The sequence below is a fragment of the Poecilia formosa genome, unplaced genomic scaffold, assembly GCF_000485575.1.
Source record: "Poecilia formosa unplaced genomic scaffold, Poecilia_formosa-5.1.2 Scaffold7, whole genome shotgun sequence".
NCBI classification, from domain to species: domain Eukaryota; kingdom Metazoa; phylum Chordata; class Actinopteri; order Cyprinodontiformes; family Poeciliidae; genus Poecilia; species Poecilia formosa.
In genome coordinates, this window is record NW_006799946.1 from 5,523,419 (window position 1) to 5,546,603 (window position 23,185).

Here is a 23,185-nt window from a genome sequence, read left to right on the forward strand (position 1 = left end):
ATTAATAGATGAGACATATAAATATTTTCATCACATTTCATCACATATTAGAAACTAGTGTAGTGTCTAATATCATATTTTGTGTCCTCTAATCTTGAAGCCGCACCTACAGTGGCGCAGAAGGAGAGGTACGGATGCTTAAGTGCTTGCAGGCAGCTGGCTGCAATTGGCCAAATATGGAAATAAGGTGCCTGCAGAATAAAATTGCTGAGCACGGCTGTATGTTTAGCATAACAAAGCCATAAATGTGAAGCCTGCACTCCTATAAAGACAAACTGTGTAAAATATTTGCTGTACCAATTAATAGATGAGACATATAAATATTTTCATCACATATTAGAAACTAGTGTAGTGTCTAATATCATATTTTGTGTCCTCTAATCTTGAAGCCGCACCTACAGTGGCGCAGAAGGAGAGGTATGGATGCTTAAGTGCTTGGGCACCTGGCTGCAATTTGCCAATATGCAATATTGGAAATAAGGTGCCTGCAGAATAAAATTGCTGAGCACGGCTGTATGTTTAGCATAACAAAGCCATAAATGTGAAGCCTGCACTCCTATAAAGACAAACTGTGTTTTTTGCTTTTTGGAAAACTCTTTGTCTTTGATTTCCTCTAGAAGTCTTGTCTGTAAAATTGGCTGGCTTGTAATAAAATCCTCATTTTTTTCCGATAAGTGTGACTAATAGAAGTTTGATTTTCGGGATTAAAGGACAACTGTCCCTGCAAGATCTTGAGAAAGCCACCCATGCGTTTATCTTTAGTCGAATTGATTACTGCAGCAGCGTCCTCACAGGTCTGCCTGAAAAATCAATCAGACAGCAGCAGCTGATCCAGAATGCGGCTGCTCCTTTTCTCACTAAAGCCAGGAAAATAGAGCACATCACCCCAGCTCTAAAGTCCTACACTTGCTGTAGAATATGCCTCAAAATTCTTATTTTACAAATTACTGAATGGCTTAGCACCAAAATACATTAAAAATATTTTTGCAAGCCTCAGGACTTTTGGTTCTAGTTTACTTTGCATCCCCAGAATCAGAACCTAACATGGAGAAGCAGCATTTATATTATTTTCCACTAATCTGGAACAAACTTCCAGAAACATGCAAAAATGCTAAGACACAAAATTCCCTTAAATCAAGATTAAAATCTGCTTTGCCTAGATTTGCCTTTAATCAGTATCAACTGGAACATGTACTCTGCACTTTGAATTGTCCTGTTGCTGTTATACACATAAACTTATCTTGCCTTCATTGAAACATCTCTCAGAGACATATGAAACAAATCCAACTTCTTTAGCATAAAAGAGCTAGCAGCTACAGACAGAAATATTTCAACTATTTCTGGTTTTCATGCAAAACTCTGATGCAGTTCTATTTTCACACATGCGCAGAAGAGCCTCGCACTCAGCCGGACTGTCACTAGTGACCGGGAGTGTCACAACGTTAGCTTGTCTGCTAAATTCAGGCTTTACAAACCCCTTGCCGTTGGTGTTTAATAAGTGTTGTACTCTCCTCTTGACTGTATTCGTGAGGACAGGTTTCTTCGACAGGTTTGTTTTGTGCGGTTCGTATAATTTTACTCCCGAAACTTACAGCATAGAATATAAATTGCATTTATCGGCAGTGAACGGACCGTTAGCCACCGTGGAGCTGAAGCAGCTAGCGACACAGACTTAGTTTGTGGTTCTGACGTTTAAACCTCTGAAAGTTCGTGGTGTAGTGTTACAGGACGAGTCCACACTCCACGTTTTTGAGACCGCACCGTCTGTGGACACCTCCCCTAACCTTGTTGTCCACTTGAGCACAGAGAGATTTGAGACAGTTACAGTGTACCCAAAACCTCTGACCAAGGTATCAGACTCACTGCTCTGCAGCATCACTTGTGCTCTGTTGCCGTTTACATTTTATTTTAATGCACTACTTATCAAATGCTGATTTGTTTCTGATTCCAGTTTCGTGCAGCAGAAAGAAGGAAGATCCAAGTCATCTGACTGAAACCTTAACCTACTAGGACATGTGAAGGTTGAAAAGAAGGATTGTGAAAAGGAGAATCCAAAGTGGAGTGACTGAGGATGGCTGAGATGATGAAGGTTGAAGCAGATGATACTGGAGGGATCAGCTCAGAGCGCCCCGCACCTGCAGGGTCGACATCAGAACTGGAGGAGGAAACACAAGACAGCAAAGATATCAGTAAGTGACACACATTTGTTCGAATATTTAAAAATCTTGTGATTTGTGAAGGTTAAGTAAAGGCCAATAATAGGTCCTTTTTTGCACCCAGACCACAAAAGTTGCAAAAAAAAAAAAAAAGCACTAATGTAGCTCTTTGTTGAATTTCCACAAATCAAATAAAGGTTTCACAAATCACAATATTGACTTGAATGATTCTGCTGTTATTATAGAACAATTTAGTCCAAATTTGAAGAGTCTAAGTCTTGTAGTTCCTGAGCTGGACCAGTTCTAATGTGGTCCAGATGGAGAAATGCAGTTTGCACCACTGGGAAATAGATTTACTGTCCCTTTGATCTGTAAAACAAAACATGGCAGCTGCTGAAAATCTCATTGTTTAATTGTTGTTCAGATTTTTAGAGGGTGTAACTGTGAAACTAACTTTGTGATCAACTGGATAGTTTTAGTTTTCCCAACCGAACCAAAAATCATTGCTCACCAGTGACCCGAAGGAATTGCTTAACAGGAAAGGAGAGTATTCACAGAGAGAGGCAGGGAATTGAGTGGTGTTGAAATGTGTGACAAAGCCAAAGAACCGAAGATACTTTAATAGATTCAGTTCAGAGTCAGACCCAGTCTGTGGGAGAACTGGGTGTGGGTTCTTACATTCAATGAGAGGGAACACTAAATATCATGATAAAATCACGTCATCTATTGGATTTTATTTTGAGAACCTGGATTCATTTAATCAAAAAATGAATACTGTCAATAATACAATTTCACAAGCTGTGACTGTGAGAATTGGTTATAATTTAAAAACTATTGGGCTTGTAAAGCAAGCCTCATTGAGCAGCTGGCCAGCTCTACACTTGTGCTCTTAGAGGACTACTTTATGCTATAGAGCCAATAATCACATGGGTCAGCTGGATTGCTATCATTTGGTGGAATTGCCTTCTTTATCTTTAACTGTGGTAGAGATAAAGATAATATTTTCAATATTTTCTATCACTGGAAGTTCGATATGTTTACTTGCTCCCAAACCACCTTGGTCCAAAGGTTGATTATATGTCATGTGATGATATCTTCAGAACTGCTGCCTTATCACTTGGACAGCTGGGCACTTCTGGTTCAGTTCACCTTTGTTCCAAGTTACTTGATTTGTGCCTGATTGCTCTCACTGTGGTTTGATGAAACCACATGGACTCAGAAATGGTGACTAGCTAAAAGACAAAATTATTCCATTTCAAACTTAGTCTATATAGACCAAAGAGCTTTTATTCATAAGAAAACTTATGAACATGTTTTTTTTTACCTGTTTGTTAAAGCTATTACTTCACCCTGACAGTATAACATGAGACAGATAATCTGTGAAAGAAAACTGAACTCTTCTGCCTTCTCCTTTTGGTCCTATTGCTGCAAAAATACACCACTCCCGGTCAGAAACAACCAATCAGAGCCAGGAGGAGGGTCTTGGCGCTGTCAATTATACTTGTGTACATGCTGCACACACCTTCCCCCTTGCTCTTTGTTCCCCACACCGAAGCCCACAATGAATGCTTAGGCTTAGCATGGCCACCGATGACGGTGGAAAAATGGTTTTCTTGCAACTGTAATTTATTTCTTCATATTGAACAGCACATTTTGCACTTTTTTATTTTCAGTATTTTGTTATATGATATTTTGTACTAGTAATATGATTACTATTATTATGATTTTTGCCTGATTGTTTTGCACCCCCCTTCTTCCCACCAAGTGCCTTTTCTGGAAATTGGTGCACTATTTGTGATCTGTATGGGCAAAGCGCCAGGAGTGTACTAGTCAAGATTGACAAAGAAAAGCTTTTGGTCATATAGCATCACAATAGGCAGCTTGATTTAGTGGACACTTGAGATACAAAGAAACATGTCTGCAATTATAAATATTAAAGAGTTCTAATTGTTTCTAAAAATTTCAGGAAAAGAAATGCACGCTTTTAAATATGTAAAATAAGATTTTAAGTATGTAGTATGTTTGTAAGCATACAATAATGTCTGTGTGTGTTTCACTGTTCCCAGTCTATCAGATGGTGGTGATTAAAGAAGAGGTTCCCTATGACTGGGGCTCCGGTTTGGACCAGCAGGATCCAAACTCTAACGAGGAGGCGGCAGTTTGCCTCTGTCAGGATGGAGAGGTGCTTACTGTGAAAATTGAAGATGAAGAGAAGCCTGACCTATCAGAACTTTGTCAATTTAAAACCAAAGACAACAGAGACACACATTCTCAGAACAGCAGTTTATCTAAACAGATGGAAACAAACCCTGATAGAGGGGACCCTGGAGGACCAGAACCAGACAGAAATGTAGATCCGTTGTGTTTCTCTACACAAGACCAAGTAAAAGTTTGCAAACGAGGTAAAAGCTCTGAACTGTCTCTGAAACTCATGAGTCAGAGTGGAGTTCATGCCAGAAAGAAAACATTTGATTGCAATTTTTGTGGTAAAATATTTAAACATAGGACTTCTGTTAAATTACACATGACGATTCACAGTGGAAAGTTAGAACACAGCTGCTATCTTTGTGGGAAGGGATTTAGAGAGAAGAGTTCTCTTAAAACTCACATGATGCTCCACACCGGGGAGAAACCATTTACATGTGATGTTTGCTGTAAAAAATTTCCTACAAAGGCAAATCTGAAAACTCACATGAATGTCCATTCAGGAGAAAAACCTTTTTCATGTGACATTTGTGGTGCAATATTTAAGGTAAAGGAAAGTCTTATAAACCACATGTGGATCCACACCACAGGAAAACCGTTTGTTTGTAGTGTTTGTAGTAAGGGATTTTCACGCCAAGGAATCCTAAACAGACACATGCGCACTCACACAGTAGACAAACAGTTTATTTGTGGTGTTTGCAGTAAAGGATTTTCCCGGCAAGGGAATTTAAAGAGTCACATGAATGTTCACACAAGTGAGAAATCGTTTATTTGCAGTGTGTGCAGTAAAGGATTTTCTGAACATAGGTGCTTAAAAACTCACATGCGCGTTCACACAGGAGAGAAACCATTTATATGTGGTGTTTGTAATAAGGGATTTTCCCAACAAGGGAATCTAAAAATTCACATGCGTGTTCACACAAGTGAGAAACCATTTACGTGCAGCGTTTGCAGTCAAGAATTTTCTTTAAAAGTGAGTCTAAGAGCTCACATGTGTGTTCACACAAAAGAGAAACCATTCGTTTGTAGTATTTGTAGCAAAATATTTTCATGGAAACAGAGCCTAAAAAATCACATGCGTGTTCATACAGGTGAGAAACCGTTTATTTGTAGTGTTTGTAGTAAAGGATTTTCACAGAAAGAGACCCTAAAAAGTCACATGCGTGTTCACACAGGTGAGAAACCGTTTTTTTGTGACGTTTGTAGTAAAGGATTTTCTCTAAAAGCGATCCTAAAAACTCACATGCGCGTTCACACAGGCGAGAAACCATTTATTTGTACTGTTTGCAGCAAAGAATTTTCACAGAAGGAGACCCTAAAAAGTCACATGCGTGTTCACACAGGTGAGAAACCGTTTGTTTGTGACGTTTGCAGTAAAGGATTTTCTCTAAGAGGGAATTTAAAAAGTCACATGCGTGTTCACACGGGCGAGAAACCGTTTACTTGTGAAGTTTGTTGTAAAGGATTTTTACAATCCAGAACTCTGAAAACACACATGGCTGTTCACACTGCACAGTTTAGCTGCAGTGAGTGTGGCAAAAATTTTGTAAAGGAGATACAGCTGGAGCGACATATGCGACTCCACTCTCAGGAGAGGCCATTTGGTTGTGATGTCTGTAAAAACAGATTTAATTACAAGCGCTGTCTTGAAAGACACATGAAACTCCATTTAGAAGAGAAACCATCCATGTGTGGTGTTTCCTGTGAAGCATTTTCACAACATGAAGTTCTGCAGAAACACGTCAATATTCACGAGGGCTGAAACTAACAATTATGCCAACAGTTGACTAATCTTTTCAAGATTTTCTGGCTGCTCAATGATAATTTCAATCTGCAGCTTTCTGTTTTGTAATCCACAATGGCAAACATTTTGCACCACATTCTCCCTTCTCTGTACAGCTGTGAATTTCATTGCAATGGCCATGGACTTTCACAGAAATTCAGACTTGTGATTGGTGAACTTCAAAATGTTTTTTTAGATCTCTTGCTCCTGTTGAACATCTGAAACACTGGAGACAATTCAGTCCTGAACTTTTTTCTTTGATTACAAGCTAAGGTTTCCAGCGTAATCTGTAATTTTTCAATCCTTCACTTTATTTCGTAAGATGCAAGGAAGTAAATTTTAATGCTTTGTGACATATGAAAGTATTATATTAGGTCAACCATAAAAACTACAACAAAAAAGAAAACTAAATAAGCAGGTTCTCGGGTACTTAGGACGGGAACTGATCGTTGAATGATTCAAAAAGAAGGGAATGGATAGTCTTGATTTGTTGACTTATCTGTGAAAATTAATTTTTTTACATTTTTAAATAAAAAAACGGTTTGATTTTCCTTATATAAAATATGACAATTTATTACCAGCCTCCGATTTAACAAAATCAATTTGGAAGGAGTACATTCTCTTTATCAGGGAGTCGTACTTTGTAGAAGAAAACATATAAATTAACTTCTTAGAATGAAAATATTTATAATATTGGAAACAGAATGTATATATTGGTCCTAGGCACTAATGGAATATACATCTCATTAGCAGTCTTGCAAACACATTTTAATGATCAAGAAACAAACTTAAATCTACCTTAAAGCAATTTTCCAAAAGTTTCTGCCTGTGGGTGAATCCTAACTCGAGACTAGGGTTATCTTTAGAAAGTAGATTCATTTTAAAAAGCTTAATTTTGTAAATAGCAAAGATTTACATTTAAATGAACTTGCCACATCATTTTATCGGTCAACATGTGTACACATGTTTCATGTGAGGATACAAATGACTACAAAGAAACAGAACCTCAGAAAATGTTAACCAGTTATCAACTAGCTTTGAGTACCTCTGATCTATCAGACTTTGCTTTGTTTGCCCTGTTAATGCCTGTTCTGTTTTTAATTCATGGTGTTGAATACACTTTGAGGGAAAAGTTGAGACATGGCAATAGGACAGAATTTTATATTTTAATGAAATGTGTCCTCCAGAGTTCTGTTTTTACCACACCTTGCCATAGAGTCTCTTTAAACCCAAATAAAACTGTACTTGGATAAATTATGGCTCATTACTGTTAAAGTTTAGCTCCATAAAGGAGATTTGCATAATTTATTTTAGAATTTGACCTTCTGGTCCAGATGGTTAATTTTTCTGAATTTACAGACTTCAGTTAATTGGTTTATCTCACACATGTCCCTTGCTGTAAAGCTGCCTCAGATTTGTATTGCCTAACATTAAAACTCAAAGTGTCGATGGCATATTCCTTGGACAAGAGCCTTATGTTGAGTGACCAAAAGACAAGTTATCGTGGAGTTTGTGGTCCACATAAATGGAGAAGCATGTTGATATTGGTTTACTCCTGTTAAGGGCTTGTTTGAAATAAAATAATTTATTCAGATAAGTCTATTTTGAAGTCTTCACTTTGGTTACCCTGGTCCTGTCCTCAAACACCTCTGCAACAACCTCTGCATTCCTTCTCACTAGGGGTCTGAACAACTTAATTTTTTTTGTTTGTTTTTTTAAGTTGAGGCTAGCATGTGTTTTTTTGCAGAGCTACGAAATTAATAGAGAGAATATAGGGTTTAAGATGAATATATTAGCTTCTCGATCCACACTCCATTCCAGAAGGTGACGGTAATGATCCGAAACATTCCTTGTCATCCGCCATTAAACAAGAAGAAGAATGTGCCACGGCTATGTTTGATTCAGATAAATAGTTTTGAGTGGTAAAGTTTGTATATTTTTACTTTTACGAGTCAGATAGTGAATAGACATACTATGGTGACAACCAAACATTGCTATTTTGGGGTCTGTCGGAGTGACTCTCGATATGGTCACCGTGACAACATGAAGGGAGTTTTCTTCATTCCTTTTCCTAAACACCGAAAGAATGCGGAGAAGTGCCAGCGTTGGATAAAAGCTTGTAACCGAGAACCAAGAAACCAAAAACAGCTCTGTCTCAACTGTTTGCTGAAAGAACATGGAAGATGGCAGGAATATTTTAGCAGAGATCATCCATCCTCTTTATCAGTTTGAACCTCTGAGCTCATGAAGGTGTTACTGTGTTGTTCTGGTAACTAAGAACATCTATTAGAAGTCATTTATTGACAGTGCAATAATTATTCTCAACCAAACTAAATAATATTTATCTATAGCGTGCTAAGTGTTTTGCTCTATTCACAAATTGTTGATAATCAATCAATCAATCATTCAATCAATCATATCTTTATTCCAGACACAAAAAAGCTCCATATTAAAAAGGTAAAAACAAGCAAAATAAAGGAAAACTAAAAATAAACATGACATATTATTCACCGAGTCACAAATAAATAATGACACCAAAGATTCCATAATCTTGAAGAGAATCTCACAGTACTAAAAGCAGGATTTACTAAAATTGCAATTATATTATTGCATGACACAGATAATCTACACATGCATAATATTCCTGAGCACAGCTGCACAAGTGGGAATAGCATTATGTACAAACATATGGCTAGCACTACTCCATCTAGGCTCTTTGAGTAGTAGCTTCATGCCATCATTTTATGCCACATAAAGTTTCTGCAGGCTACTTTTTTTGTATTGTCACCACAGTTGGGCTGTGTAATAATGTGGTTCATGAATATGATTTATCGTTTTAGAGTCAAAGGAAAATTTCCTCATTGATAGATTAAATAGTTTCATGTTATTTTTTTCTCTATATAAGAGTCTACCAACAAAAAGTCTCTTAATAATATACATGGCACTGTAAAAAAAAAAAAAAAAAAGAATTTTTGCTTAACAACCCTGGTTGTAACAACCTGGGTTGTTATTCTTCTGTACCTAATTCATTTGTTTGTTATTGACTTTTGCTCAATTAAATTTCTTACATATATTGCAAATGGTATTTTTTATTATAGTTGATTATGTTGTCTTTCATGTCTCCTTATGTCTTTTGTTCCTCCTATAATTGATGGAGATATATAGATATTATTTATAATGTATGAAATTATTATTTGTCATTTAATTAGCTCTACATCCTAAAGAAAATGAAAAAATATGTTGTTTTATAATGCCAGTAATTAATTAATAGTAAATAATAAAGACGATGTGGTATTCTGATTTAGTAATGTAATTAGATAGTTGTGTTTCCACCCCCACGCCACTAGAGGCAGTAACAAGCCCGAAAAGATTCGACTAGGAGCAGATTTAGAAGTACACCGAAAGCTACAGAATTTGCTAAAAACTGAGCTGCGCTGAAGAAAATAAAAGAGAGAAGTTCAAATACATTCTGAGAGTGAAACTCCTTCCTAAACGTGAACATATATCACAGCTTTCAAAAGAAAATAAAAACAGAAGTATAGGAAATAGCGCCCCCTTCACTTCCGGATTGCAATGGTCCCATTTCCAAATAAGGTAAGAGACTGACAGCGGTCCGTCCCCGCCCCTCTCTGTTTGCTGCAGTGAGGTGTACTTGCAGTAAGTAGGAAGATAACCGGATGTGACACTGCTAGCTTGGCTAGCTAGTTCCGGACACAAAAACGTTTTGATTTTAGTATAAAGCAGTATATAGAATATAATTGGTAGTCTTCGTGAGGATATCGTTTCTGCGTGTTTGTTTCGACCCGCTGTGATTATTTACATAATGTAATTAACCTTCATTAGCAACCCGAAAGGATCGTTAACCACCGTATAACTAAAGCAGCTAACAGCGGGGAGTTGATGAGTGTTTCTGGCGTTAACGCTTTTAAAAGTTCTGTAGCATCGCGTTATCTCTGCTACAGCCTACATTTTTTATTAATACAGTTTACATTAATACATTTTACATTGTCACAGGCTGATTTTAATCTGATTTCAGTTTCAGCAAAAATGTAGAAGACCCGGGTTTTATGTCTGAAATCTTGATTGACTAGAACATGTGAAGGTTGCAAACAAGGATTGTGAAAAGGAGAAGTCAAGAGGAGTGAGGACGTCTGAGATGATGAAGGTTGAAGAGGATGAACCAGGAGGCTTGCAGCCCAAGATACCTGCAGCATCCACGTCACAACTGGAGGAAACAAAAGACAGCAAAGATCTCAGTAAGTGACGCACATGGATTAGATCAAATTTACTCTGAATGTTTAACTGGAAGGAATCAAAATGATACATTTATGTGTAAATATTCCAGCAGTCATTGCAGCGAAGGCACAATTTAACTTGGACAGGCCAGCAGTCCATTATAGAAAGTGCCTCAACATAATGGAAACAATTACAGTATTTTATGGAGGAACAGAACATGACAGTATCAATACAGTAGCAGACTGAATGAGTGATAAAAGTTATGAGACTATATGATCAGGGTAGCATTTCACCCTGGAATAAATAAATAGCTTTATTTGTTATGTGTGACAGTTTTTTCTTTTTGCTAGTGACAAAGTTTTACCAAGATGTGATGTTGAAGTTGACAATGAATTATATAACTGACTGGTAAAGCATAATTAAAATATTTTTGCATTACATTTCTTTTTATATAAGGAAATGTGTTATCTAAACAAGTGGCACTGAGTTTAAAACTGAACCACTGACTATAATTACACACCATTGTAAGTTGCTCACCGACTTTGTCTGAAAATCTTCTAATATTTGGAAATTTTCTAGTAACGTTAACAGTTTAAAATGTCCTTCATTAGTTCCTTACAGAAACGTAAGCACACCATCCAAAACAAAGTCTACCGTCAATATATAAATGTATTTCTTAGGTTTCATTAAAATGAGTTGTATGTTTATTATGTAAATCATTGGAGTTTTCTTTCCTGTGTGGTTTTTGTTTGTTTGTTTGTTTGGAAGCTGTCACTAACGTCATTTTGGGTTTCACTGTTTTCAGTTCATCAGATGTTGGTGATCAAAGTGGTTCCTCATGACTGGAGCCCGAGTTCGGATCAGCAGGACCAAGAATCCCCCCACGTAAAGGAAGAAGACGAGGAGCAGGGGATCAGTCAGCAGGAAGAGCGGCTTACTGTGAAGATTGAAGATAAAGAGAAAAGTGAAGATGAAGAGAAACATCAGTCATCAGAGTTACATCAAATGAAAACTGAAGACCACAGAGAGACAGAAGCTCTCTCTGTGGAAACAGAACCTAATGGAGGGGACTGTGCAGGAGCAGAACCAGACAGGAACACAGGTCCAGGATGTTCTTTTCGACAAAGTAAGATGGCTATTCACAGAAGAGATCAATCGTCTAAACTTTGGCCCAACTTTACGGCTCAGATAGGAATCCAAGAAGGCAGGAAGACGGATGACAGCAGCCCTTGTAGTAAAAGTTTCAAACGTAAGAGTCAAGATGATTTAAACGTGACAACGCACCCTGCAAAGGGAGACCACAGCTGTGATATCTGTGGTAAAGTATTTGTAGTAAAGCGATATCTTCAGACACATATGAGGCTCCACACTAACGAGAGACTATTTGCTTGTGATGTTTGTTCTAGAAGGTTCCATAGAAAGACAAATCTTAAAATACACATGATGGCCCATTCTGGAGAAAAACCTTTTTCCTGTGTGGTTTGTGGTAAAAGGTTTAAGGTAAAGGAAAGTCTTAAAAATCACATGAAAATGCACACCACAGAGAGACCATTTGTGTGTAGTGTTTGCAGCAAAGAATTTTTAAGACAAGAAAGTTTAAAAAGTCACATGTGCATTCACACAGGAGAGAAACCTTTCATTTGTAGTGTTTGTAGTAAAGGATTTTCACGACATTTGGAACTGAAGAGACACATGTCTGTTCACACTGGGGAAAAACCATTTATTTGCAGTGTCTGCGGAAAAGCATTTTCCCTGAAAGATCATCTAAAGAAGCACATGCATGTTCACACAGGAGAGAAACCTTTTGTTTGTAGTGTTTGCAGTAAAGGATTCTCACAAAAACAGAATCTAAAGAGTCACATGTATGTTCATACTGGAGAGAAACCGTTTGTTTGTAGCATTTGCAGTAAACCATTTTCACGACAAGAAAGTTTAAAAACTCACATGCATGTTCACACAGGGGAGAAACCATTTATTTGTACTGTTTGTAGTAAAGGATTTTCACAACAAAGGAAACTTAAGACTCATATGCGTGTTCACACTGGAGAGAAGCCATTTGTTTGCGGTGTTTGTAATCAAGGATTTTCGCAACCCAGAGATCTGAAAAAACACGCTGCTATTCATACCGGTCAGTTCAGCTGTCTTGAGTGTAATAAACGTTTTGCGAAGGAAATCCAATTGGAGCAACACATGAGACTCCACTCGAGGGAGAGACCATTTGGTTGTGATGTCTGTAAAAGCAGATTTAATCAAAAATGTGTTCTTGAAAATCACATGAGAGTCCACTCAGGAGAGAAACCTTTTGTTTGTAGTGTTTGCAAGAGAGGATTTGTGCGACATGAAAACCTTAAGAAGCACATGGGTGTTCATCAGGGTTGCAATTAATGTACATTTGTTTCTTCTGTTCACCTGGGGGATTTTATTATTGATTGGTCTTACATGATGGTAAACAGTTCCCACAGTCAAGAATCTAATGACTAGTGAAGTGTGAATTTAAAAACCCTTCTGTCATTAACAGCTCTACTTCACGATCTCAAAAACTTTTGTAGAATTCAAACCTGAACTGAAATATTCTCTGATTACAGGTATTGTAATCATTTCAGGGTTCTTTGAAATCATAATTCAACTCTTAAGGACAAATAAAATGTCCACTTTCCAACATGTCAGTATTCTTAACTAAATAGCCTAAAATTATTAATCCAAGGCAACTCTAAGCAAATGTGCTTTCAACTCAGTATTTTTATTTATTTTATTTTTTTCAGTTTTCTGGAAATTTGTACCAGATATCTGGAGCATAAAAACTGAATACTGCTTCCCTGATTCTGAAATGGAGAATTGCCTAGAGCTGTGAACAACTGGGTTCTGGATCAGCTGTCTGACTTTTCAGGCAGATGTATCATGACAACGTTGCAGTTAATCAATCCAACCAAAGATAAATGCATGAATGAGTTTCTCTAGATCTTCCTGAGACATTAATCCTTTTTAAAACTTTGAAATGTTAATCAGGTGATAGAAGTTTGTAATTGCCTTTGTGTCTCAGAAGGTTCAGATCGCTACACCCAGATTTTGGACATCATCACTCGTTTCAAACTGCAACAATTGAAGCTTTGTGCCGTCTCGATCATTCCAAAGATGACTTCTGTTTTGATTCTATTAGTTATATTTTAAGATTGCAAATCCTGGAAAGCCAGTTTTCTAAACAATTTTTATTGTAAGACAGCAAAACTACAAACACAGTCTCCATAAAATACATTTCAACAAGTATTTGCTTACTATAATTAATAAGGTACGAGAGTTCACTAATGAACAGCAACATTTATTCTGACATTTTCTTTTCTTCCATGAGAAACTGGAAATAGGAGAGTTGATCTTTTTCAAGAACTGTCCCCTAAAATGCATTTTTTGTTTAAAAACACCATTTTGTAACAGTAATAAAGGTCAAACTTCTATACATAATTGCTGTTTATGCACACATTGTTTGCATTGCCCATACCAGTGGTAGAGTAATATGTTGCACAATGTAATTCTGGTTTAAATTTAAAAAAAAGAAATTACCTGCTAATTAAATAATTTGCTACAAAATCTTAGATTTCCACCAGAGAGATAATCTATCCTCAAATCTTATTTACTCACATGATCTGTGTTTTTCACTCACCACTGCTAGAAAATGCCTTTTTCATCATGTTTATAAATATGTGGTGTTCAAAAATCATCTTGCTTTGTTTTTAGATGCGTTATAAACAACTGTAATAAACTTATTTAAAAACTCTTTTGGACTTAATTTGATTCAATATTAATTTATGTGAGCTGGCCTGAGTTTTCTAAGGTGACTTCATATTTTCCGTGTGAATCAATGCTATTTAAATGAACTAAATGTTTGGAGCATTAAAAACAAAGTGTTATAGGAATGCAATATGTGTTCGGTGTTTTTTAGGCTTTCGTTGATATTCTTTTATTCTGAAAAGCTACAGGTTGAAAGAGGAAGTAGTTTTTCGATTCAGAGATTTCATTGGCCAATGCTACGAATGTAACCGGATCTTAGCTTGGTGGCTAAGTCCTCAGAAAAACGTCTTAAAGTCTCTGTAGAACAATTGTTTAATTTATTTTCCGGGCCCTACATCACTATCTCCGTGTAATAATATCGATTCTATGTGTTTGTTCTGAACCGCTTGGATTTTTTTTTTTTTTTTTTTTGAACCGCCTTTGTTTTTTTTTTTTTTTTTTTTTTTTTTTTTTTTGCCGAAGTTCCTAGTACAGAATATAATTATTCTTAGTGAAGTGAATATACTGTCAGTCAGCCTGGAGCTAAAGCAACTAACAGGAGAAACTTAAGTGAAGCTATTAAAAGTTCATGTAACACACAGTTTGTTAGCCTGTAGGAAGAAGACCATACCGTCTGTGGACACCTTCTCTAAGCTTGTCTAACTGAGGACAGAAAGACTGAAGACAGAGTGGATCCAGAACTACTAACCAAGGTATCAGACTCGCTTCAGCTCTGCTACCTTCGACATTTTCTGTTAATACACTTTATTTGGTCAGAAGGTGATTTATGCCTGACTTCTGTTTTAGTACCAGAATAACAGAAAATCTGGATAATATGGCTGAATCCCTGATGACGTGAAGGTTGTGATTAGTGAAAAAGAGAATCCCAAGTGGATTGAGGATGACTGAGGTGATGAAGGTTGAAGGAGATGAACCTGGAGGGTTCAGCTTGGAGCCTCCCATGCCTGCAGGATCCACGTCAGAACTGGCGAAGACACATTTCGACAAAGATCCCAGTAAGTGTATGAATTGGAGCAAAGTTATTCTGAGTGGAAGTAAAAAAAAGGGACTGCAGAAAGAAACAGTAACGATTACATCGGTAAATATCTCAGCAGACATTACAGCAGAGGCAGTGTACATCATGAGGCTGAATACTACAATTGGAAGGTCAGAGCATCAGGATGTAAAAATAAACCAATCTCACACATGTAACAAACATCAAAGCTTGGTTATTTTAATGATAATCTCTAACTAATTTAGAAGATCACTGAAGGGTGCAACTAAAACAACCATTTATGGTTAGGTTTGTATGCACCGCCACTTGTGCCCTTTTCACCAAAGGAAAAATAACCTAAGTAGATTACTTTAATTTTTTACACATCAAAATGTGGAAATGACAAAACATATTAGGGCTGTCAGGAACTTACTTAAAAATATAATATTCTAAATTGTGTTTATTTATTTTGCACAGTTAAAACTGCCTTATAGTTTTCTTTGATGTCTATATGTGTTTCAGTGTCTACTGATCAGCTGCTCTTGGTAATTAAAGAAGAGGTTCCTGATCTGCGGAACTGCAGTTTGGACCAAGAATCCCCTCACAAAAAGGAGAAAAACAATGAACTCTGGAGCTCTCAGGAGGAAGAGCAGCTTGATGAGAAGGAAGATACAGATTTAATTGCTGTTAGTGTGAAGAGTGAATATGATGAAGAGAAACCTCAGTTGTCAGACAATGATTGCATCAAAATTGAGGAGAACATGGACACAGAAACTTCACCTAGCACGACTGTTGAACAGAGGGAAGCAGAACCTGATGGCGGATTAGAACCAGAGGTGAACTCTGATCCAGATATGGATGAAAATGCTTTGGATTCATCTGGGACTGAAGTCAGTGAGGCTGAGGAGGATGGTGATTGGCAGGGACCTTTTTCAGGTTATGAATCTAGAAGTAAAGATTGTCTGAAAAGCCATGAGAGAATAGCTTCTCAGTCAGACATAAGCAATGATAAGAAACGTAGCACTGGCAAAAAATGCTTCGGCTGCTCTGAGTGTGGCAAACACTTTATCTCCAAGCAGTCTCTTCAGAGACACATGAAGAGTCAGGTAGGAAAAAGGTGTTCGAGCTCTTTAAATGAGAAATGTCTGAAAGTCAAACAAAACATCGATTCACACTCCAGACTCATCGGTGAGGGAAGCCAGTCGAAATGTGATGAAAATGGAAAAAACTGTAATTGTAAAGACAGTCTTCAGTTACACCTGTTGGTACATGCCGGTGACAAACAATTTAGTTGTGAGATTTGCGGCAAACGATTCAAAAGTAAGTACTACGCTCAAAGACACATTATGATGCACTCTGGAAAGAAACCCCATACCTGCGATCAGTGCGGTAAAGGGTTTATTAAGAAGAGTCAACTTCAGACTCACATGAGACTCCACAGTTCAGAGAAACCATTCGCTTGTGACGACTGCGGCAAAGGTTTTAATCAGAAGTCACACCTTAAAGTCCACATGATGTTCCACTCTGGGGAAAAACCAACGGTTTGTGATCTTTGTGGTAAATCGTTTAGTGTAAAGTATTACCTCAAGGACCACATGAGAACTCACACTGGAGAGCGACCGTTTTCCTGCAATGTTTGTGGCAAAACCTTCCGGAGGAAAACAAACCTCGACCTGCACATGAGAGTCCACTTGGGGGAGAAACCTTTCGCCTGTAGCGTTTGTAATAAGGGGTTTTCACGACAAGGAAACCTGAAGCAGCACATGAGCGTCCACAGCCGCGACAAGCAGTTTGTTTGCAGCATTTGTAGCAAAGGCTTCTCACGAAAAGAACATCTTAAGCTGCACATCGGCGTTCACACTGGAGACAAAACATTCGGCTGTAGCGAGTGTGGGAAAAGTTTCCTGCAGAAGATCCACTTAAGACGACACATGTTGATCCACACAGGAGCGAGAGCGTTTGCCTGTAATGTTTGCGATGGAAAATTTAAGCTAAAGCACCACCTTCTGACTCACATGTTAAGCCACGCAACAGAAAAATGATCAATCAGCGGTCAGTGTTCTGCATGTAAACTTTGAAGTCTTTAAGATGTCTCTAATCTCTTGCTTTTAGAACCGTGTTCCTGTGTTTTGACTATTTATTTATGGAAAAACGTTGGTGATACTATTGACATCAGTGATTAAAAACCGTAAACTCCTATTGAGCTGTGCTTATTTTTGTATGCTTTTGAACAACTGATTTGTATAAATATCAGAATCACCATTCCAAAGTTTAAATTAATTTAATGATGCAGGGCTCATATATGGGTATCTTGCTCCTTCAACTAGGGTTATTGATGCACAAATGTAACACATTCACTTTGCAGAGAATAGCCTGCGCCTCCGACAATAATGCTAAGATAAATCTTTATTGTGGTTGCCTCTTTCATAAGATAAGATAGAGATGAATGGTACAATTGACTCTGAGCATAAATAAAAACTACTGAAATGACCATGGTTATACCATGAAATTATCTTGTTATAATCATCTTATAGTGTTTAAAAAATTCTGACATCACACTTGTCAGAATGTAATTAGACATACCTTAAATAGGTATTTTGTCCAGTCAAAATATAATTAGGGACATCTTAATTTACTAATATATACTAAATTTGTCTTATCTAATTTTTCATTATTGTGTCGTTTTAAAAATATAACTAATGTCACATTTAGTGATAATCTGGCTGTAAATTTCTTTCCAAAACTGCTAAATTGCCAGGGGAATCCCACAAGGGGGGGAAAAAAGGTTAATGAGGACAAAAATGGGCTCCTGCCCACAGAGTTCAGTCCAGTTCAGGTTAAGCACAATGCTACCTGCAAGGACAGAAAGAATCACATATTTAGAAACCACTGCTATTACGTTATGCTGCCGCATTGACAAAAACAATTTGCATTGTGGTGAAAATACTATTCTCTGGTATGGTATGAGAATTCCATGCCAATTAGTCCCAAGTTATCACTGTTCAATTAGTCTTGATCCTATCCTAGTTTCACTTAAGTAAACCAGACTTTCTTGTCCTAATGTCTTTCAATTTTTTTCTTTGACCTTTAGCTTCTTTCTCTCATTTTCAGTCGATCCCGATGAAGAAAATTACTGACTTGTTGTTGTAGGAGCAGGTATATCCAGCAGATGGCAGCAATGGGACACGTAGGACGCAAACCTAGAGTGTGTCTGTAACGGTGCCTGATCAAAATCCATCAGTGATCCATGGTTTGCGGGGACATATTTTTTTGTCGTCAATACTTCGGTGGATCGAGACAGAATTGTACCTAATTGCAATCTGAGTTGATCGGCTTGGTTCGTGTGAAACTTGGTTCGCGTGTGGATTATGTTGGTTTGTTTTTACTGATTGCGGGGACACCATGGAGGAAGTGGATTATGTTGATCAGCACAGATCTGAAAGTCGACCGTTAGATGAAGTGCAAACGAAACAGCTCGGTGCCCATCTGCCGCAGGAAGTTGGTGGAAATCAAACAGCTGGTAAGAAGAAGCTCTGCGAAAGCAAAGCTAGTTTAACTGAGGTTCGGTTGTTCTCTCTTCTTAGCTTGACGCTTCCTTGGCAGTTACGGTTACAGCTATATGGCAACGTATCCGCCATATTGGGAAGGGAAATACAGACGTTCGGAGTGGGGAAAAAACTATTTGTACTGCATTAAAACCAGCTTAAGGCTTAAAATTCAGAAAATGTTTCTGAGGACTTAACTAGTGCTCTTATAAGTTCACTAAAGTGCAAACTTCTTGTTCAGTTTGTTTGTTTAACCATGAAGGTTTTATGTTGGTGAGATAAATATTGTTCCTTTCAGTCCTATTGAAATTGCGAGACGAGTGTGGGAGGGGGGCACCGGTGGAAAATATTTATATAGCAACCTGTTGCTATAAAAACATAAGTCTAGAAACAGAATTTGATATTTCTCAAACACTGTCAAATATGTAAGTAATCATCATTGTCCATGTACATTTCAGTGTTCCCAGTTCTTCGGATGCTGGATGTTAAAAAAGAGGTTCTCCATGCCTGGAGCTCCAGTTCCCAGCAGCAGCATCCAGAGGCCTTCCACATAAAGGAGGAGGAGGAGGAAGTCTGGACCAATCAGGAGGAAGAGCGGCCTAATGAGCAGAAAGAGACTAATATCAGCAGGTTCCCTTTAACTGTTGTCACAGTGAAGAATGAAGGTTACGAAGAGAAACCTCAGTTATTAGAGCTTCATCAGATCAAAACTGAAGAAAGCAGAGAGACTGAAGCTCCAATCAGCAGCTCAGCTCAACAGATAAAAACAGAACTCCATAGCGAGGATAGTGTAAGAACAGAACCAGACAGGAACCTGAATCCAGCATGTAGCTTTGAGCAAAATCCAAATAAAAATGCTTCAGACACCTCTGAGACAGAAGCCGGTAATGATGATAATGATGAGGACTGGCAGGGACCTTTGTCAGATTCTGAGTCTGAAACTAAAATGAGTCACAATTGTGAGAATGTCCTCAGTGTATCTCAGTCAAATGTAAACGGTGAAGAGAAATGTAATTCCGTCGTGGCAGGAGAAGTGTTTGCGTGCAATACATGTGGTAAAAGATTTAAAAAGCGGGACAATCTTACAGATCATGCTAGGATCCACACCGGCGAGAAGCCATTTGGTTGTGATGTTTGTGAGAAAAGATTCAGGCGGAAGGACTGTTTGCGAAAACACAAGATGATTCACAGCGGGAAAACGGCGCACAGCTGTGATTTCTGTGGGAAAGGGTTTATAGAAAAGACGGATCTTCAGGCGCACATAAGACTCCATACCGGTGAGCGACCTTTTGCATGTGATGAATGTGGAAGAAGGTTTCACAAAAAGTCAATCCTCACAGTGCACATGAGAGTCCACTCTGGGGAGAAACAGTTCAAATGCACCGTGTGCGAAAAAAGATTCCGATTTCAGCACATTCTTAAAAAGCACATGGTTGTTCACACCGGAGAGAAGCCGTTTGTCTGTGTCGTCTGTAGTAAAGGATTTTCTCAACAAGAAACTCTGAAGAGACACACGGGTGTTCACACGGGGGAAAAGACATTTGTTTGTAGCGACTGCGGTAAAGACTTTCAACAGAAGATACACCTGAAAGAACACATGAAGGTCCACACAGGGGAAAAGCCATTTGGCTGTGACGTGTGCGGTAAGAAATTCAAAAAGAAGTCGTATGTTAAAACGCACATGATGTCTCACGGTGGAAAAAGAGCGCACAACTGTGAGCTGTGCGGGAAAGGCTTTTTAGTCAAGGGTGGTCTTCTGAAACACATGAGGATTCACAATGGAGAAAGACCTTTCAGCTGCGATGTTTGTAGCAAGAGCTTTCTGCAGAGGATCCATTTGAAGGCGCACATGAGAGTTCACACAGGAGAAAAACCATTTGGATGTGAAATCTGTGGTAAAAAGTTCACAAAGAAATCCTATGTTACAACACACATGATGTCTCATGCTTGACAGATGACGGGATTACTGTGTTGATTTGCAGATACGCACCAAACTTCACACAATAGCAGGTTGTTCGCACATCCTTAAAAAGTCTTAAATTAATGTATCTAAAATGAAGGCCTCAAATTGTATTAAATTCATTGAAAAACAGAAAGTTGGCCTTAAATATGTTAATCACAGGTCTTAACTTTTCTTGGGTCAAGACTGTTTAATCTCATATATTCTAAGTAGTTTTCCGTTTTCTTGTGGGACTTTACTATTATGCAAAACTTTGAGTCTGTGAGTCAAGGTGGTTGCCAGTAACTAGCTGCTACTATACCCTTGCTGTTAAGCAAGGATAAAGGAAGCTAGCTTTCATATGTGCAAAGTGCAAATGTTTGTCTTTGACATTAACACACTTCAATTGCCAAGTCATACAGTTTATTTATTTGTACATTTCTGTTGTGATACTGTTCTTAAATCCCATTCATAATGGTCTTTAAAAAGTCTTATAAAGTCTTAAATTTGAGTTGGTGTAACCTGTAGAAATTCTGTATAGGGTGAAGAATTGGCCTACGCCATACTGGAGGGTTTGGTACCTGATATTTGTAATTAAAAATGGAACTGAGCCATACTGTAACTTTCTGGGACACAAAATTTCTTAGAGAAAGATACCCAAAAGGTCTTAAACCCCTTCAACACATGCCTGTTTAGTGTATCTGAACTCAGCCTGATATTTGTACTATAGAGCAAGCTGAGCATAACTGTGGTTTCCCTTTGTAAACTGGCTACTAGAAAGGAGGTAAAATATCAAAAATGCCATTACTATAACAGTGATTGTTATAGGTTTTGTTTTTTCAAATATATTTGACATGTTTGTGGTGCTTTTTGTTACTTAAAATAACCTGATTAAACTCTATAGAACTTAGTAAAACTGAATGTCTGCAAAAATATGCTCTTTGATTGTTGACCTGTTCACAATAAACTGCAGAATTCAGATCAGAGGTGTGGAACTGCTCCTGGAGCACTTTGTCCCCCAGACTTTTGGTCTTGTTTTGCTTCAGTATACCTGGTTCAAATTATAATCATCCTCAGCAGAACTTTGACATGCTACAAAGGTAATTCAGCCATTTAAGTGAGGTGTGTTGCAGCAGACATAGATCTAAAACAAAGTTGGACATAATGTGAGAGTTTGGAAACTGGAATAAAATGTCCTAAACTCTCCAGATATCTACAAATATTATTTCATTCTGAGTGGATGTAGACTCTGTACCTCTGTTGACCATTCCAGATCAGTGAACTTTAAGAATCTGTAGAAATATCTTAACCAAAGCTTTGTGGCAGAGATGGTGGAGGAACTATCACACAGCTACAAATATGAAATTATTTCACTTAATTTCCTTAAAACAACTATGTTATGTATTTTATTTCATTGTGTCTTTTGATAATGCAGAATAACTGTAACTGTAAAGTTTAAAAGGAGTGAAATACTTTTCTGAATATAAAATTCTCTCGAGCAAAGCAGTTTTGTCCGAACTGACATGATAAATAATTTGCACCATAACGTTTTAGAAAAGTACTTTTTTTTTTAAAAGAATTAGTTGGACAAATCATTGCCTCCTTGTAGAAAACGTGGTTCTGTCTGGAACTTTGGAAAACATTTTTCAACATAAACAAGCCATTTGTACATTTATAAATGTATCTATTGTAAATTGTTTTTAGATTTGTCTTGAGCTCTTTTTTTGTGGAGTTTTTGCCTTAATGTGGATATATAGATATGCCTCGTTTTTATTTTATTTTTTTACTAAATTAAAATAATATGGGTACAACAACTCATCATGGATAACAATCTTGTGATTATATATTCATGTACCACTAGCTGAAGTATAAAAATGTTACTGACAGTGAAAAATGTTTTTTTTATTTGCATTGTCGTTTTTCTTTTGCATTGTCTGGGAAAACGTGAACTCTCAGTCGAAGCTGAAGTTGACTTATTCTGATTAGGGAAGTGCCTAGAGCAGGGGTGTCAAACTCAATTTCACTGAGGGCCACTTCAGCATATTGGGCCCCCTCAACGGGCCACATTGACGGTACAAATCAGGAGTGCATCCCTGCTAAAACACACCCCAGACAAAAGGTTGACTTCCCTCATTCAGTTCTGTAGAGGCTTATAATGAGTCAATGGTCCAGGTGTGTTAGAGAAGGAATGCATCTAAAGTTGCAGATGGTAGCTCTGGAAAACTAGACTTGGGCACCCCTAGCATAAATGTATAAAAATACATTGTTATAAATAAATTAAATTTGATTGTAATTTCACGGATAAAAATAGTACATAACCGATTTTTTTTTTAATGTTGTCGGTCAAGATAACGGATAACAAAAAAAAGACTAGCGGGACCTGCCGCCCTGTCACCAACTCACACACATCTTCATTCACAGTCTTACTTGTAAATCGATTTTTCTTTTCTTGGACATTTTGATGTTAGCTTGTCGACGTCTCAGTTTTATTCGCTGGGAAAATCAATAAGCAGCATAAAATGACATGGCAGCCTAGAGGATAATGCCTCCTACTTTTTCACTACC

The 23,185-nt window shown here is 37.7% G+C and overlaps 4 protein-coding genes and 2 long non-coding RNA genes across 9 annotated transcripts in view; 5 read left to right on the top strand and 1 right to left on the bottom strand.

Annotated features, from left to right (window-relative positions):
- LOC107833127 (uncharacterized) overlaps positions 1-15,275 on the bottom strand; it is a 17,156-nt gene extending 1,881 nt beyond the window's left edge. The window contains exons 1-2 of the long non-coding RNA XR_001658838.1: positions 15,265-15,275; positions 3,058-3,063 (exon numbers count right to left, since the gene is read on the bottom strand). This is a non-coding gene — a long non-coding RNA (uncharacterized LOC107833127). The remainder of the gene's footprint in view (positions 1-3,057; positions 3,064-15,264) is intronic.
- LOC107833128 (uncharacterized) lies at positions 42-674 on the top strand. The gene is made up of 2 exons (XR_001658839.1): positions 42-187; positions 482-674. It is a non-coding gene; the product is annotated as an uncharacterized LOC107833128 (long non-coding RNA).
- Positions 1,103-7,735, top strand: LOC103152960 (gastrula zinc finger protein XlCGF26.1-like). Of its 2 annotated transcripts, XM_007573688.2 has the most exons (4): positions 1,103-1,549; positions 1,720-1,850; positions 1,952-2,189; positions 4,223-7,735. In XM_007573688.2, exons 3-4 carry the CDS (start codon positions 2,072-2,074, stop codon positions 6,121-6,123), a joined length of 2,019 nt encoding a protein of 672 aa, XP_007573750.1. In that variant the 5' UTR covers positions 1,103-1,549; positions 1,720-1,850; positions 1,952-2,071; the 3' UTR covers positions 6,124-7,735. The 2 variants fall into 2 exon arrangements, with proteins under 2 accessions (XP_007573750.1, XP_007573741.1); XM_007573679.2 differs by having other exon boundaries at positions 1,103-1,850.
- On the top strand, positions 9,762-13,917 carry LOC103152973 (gastrula zinc finger protein XlCGF26.1-like). 2 transcript variants are annotated; one of them, XM_007573718.2, is made up of 3 exons: positions 9,762-9,801; positions 10,181-10,400; positions 11,186-13,917. In XM_007573718.2, exons 2-3 carry the CDS (start codon positions 10,301-10,303, stop codon positions 12,763-12,765), a joined length of 1,680 nt encoding a protein of 559 aa, XP_007573780.1. In that variant the 5' UTR covers positions 9,762-9,801; positions 10,181-10,300; the 3' UTR covers positions 12,766-13,917. The 2 variants fall into 2 exon arrangements, with proteins under 2 accessions (XP_007573780.1, XP_007573771.1); XM_007573709.2 differs by lacking the exon at positions 9,762-9,801 and having other exon boundaries at positions 9,810-10,400.
- On the top strand, positions 15,020-17,335 carry LOC103152992 (gastrula zinc finger protein XlCGF57.1-like). The gene is made up of 2 exons (XM_016661267.1): positions 15,020-15,158; positions 15,659-17,335. Exons 1-2 carry the CDS (start codon positions 15,044-15,046, stop codon positions 17,176-17,178), a joined length of 1,635 nt encoding a protein of 544 aa, XP_016516753.1. The 5' UTR covers positions 15,020-15,043; the 3' UTR covers positions 17,179-17,335.
- Positions 17,336-18,259: 924 nt separating this feature from the next.
- Positions 18,260-22,188, top strand: LOC103152998 (zinc finger protein OZF-like). Of its 2 annotated transcripts, none has more exons than XM_016661271.1 (2): positions 18,260-18,677; positions 19,140-22,188. In XM_016661271.1, exons 1-2 carry the CDS (start codon positions 18,539-18,541, stop codon positions 20,630-20,632), a joined length of 1,632 nt encoding a protein of 543 aa, XP_016516757.1. In that variant the 5' UTR covers positions 18,260-18,538; the 3' UTR covers positions 20,633-22,188. The 2 variants fall into 2 exon arrangements, with proteins under 2 accessions (XP_016516757.1, XP_007573814.1); XM_007573752.2 differs by having other exon boundaries at positions 18,265-18,656.
- Positions 22,189-23,185: the final 997 nt, after the last annotated feature.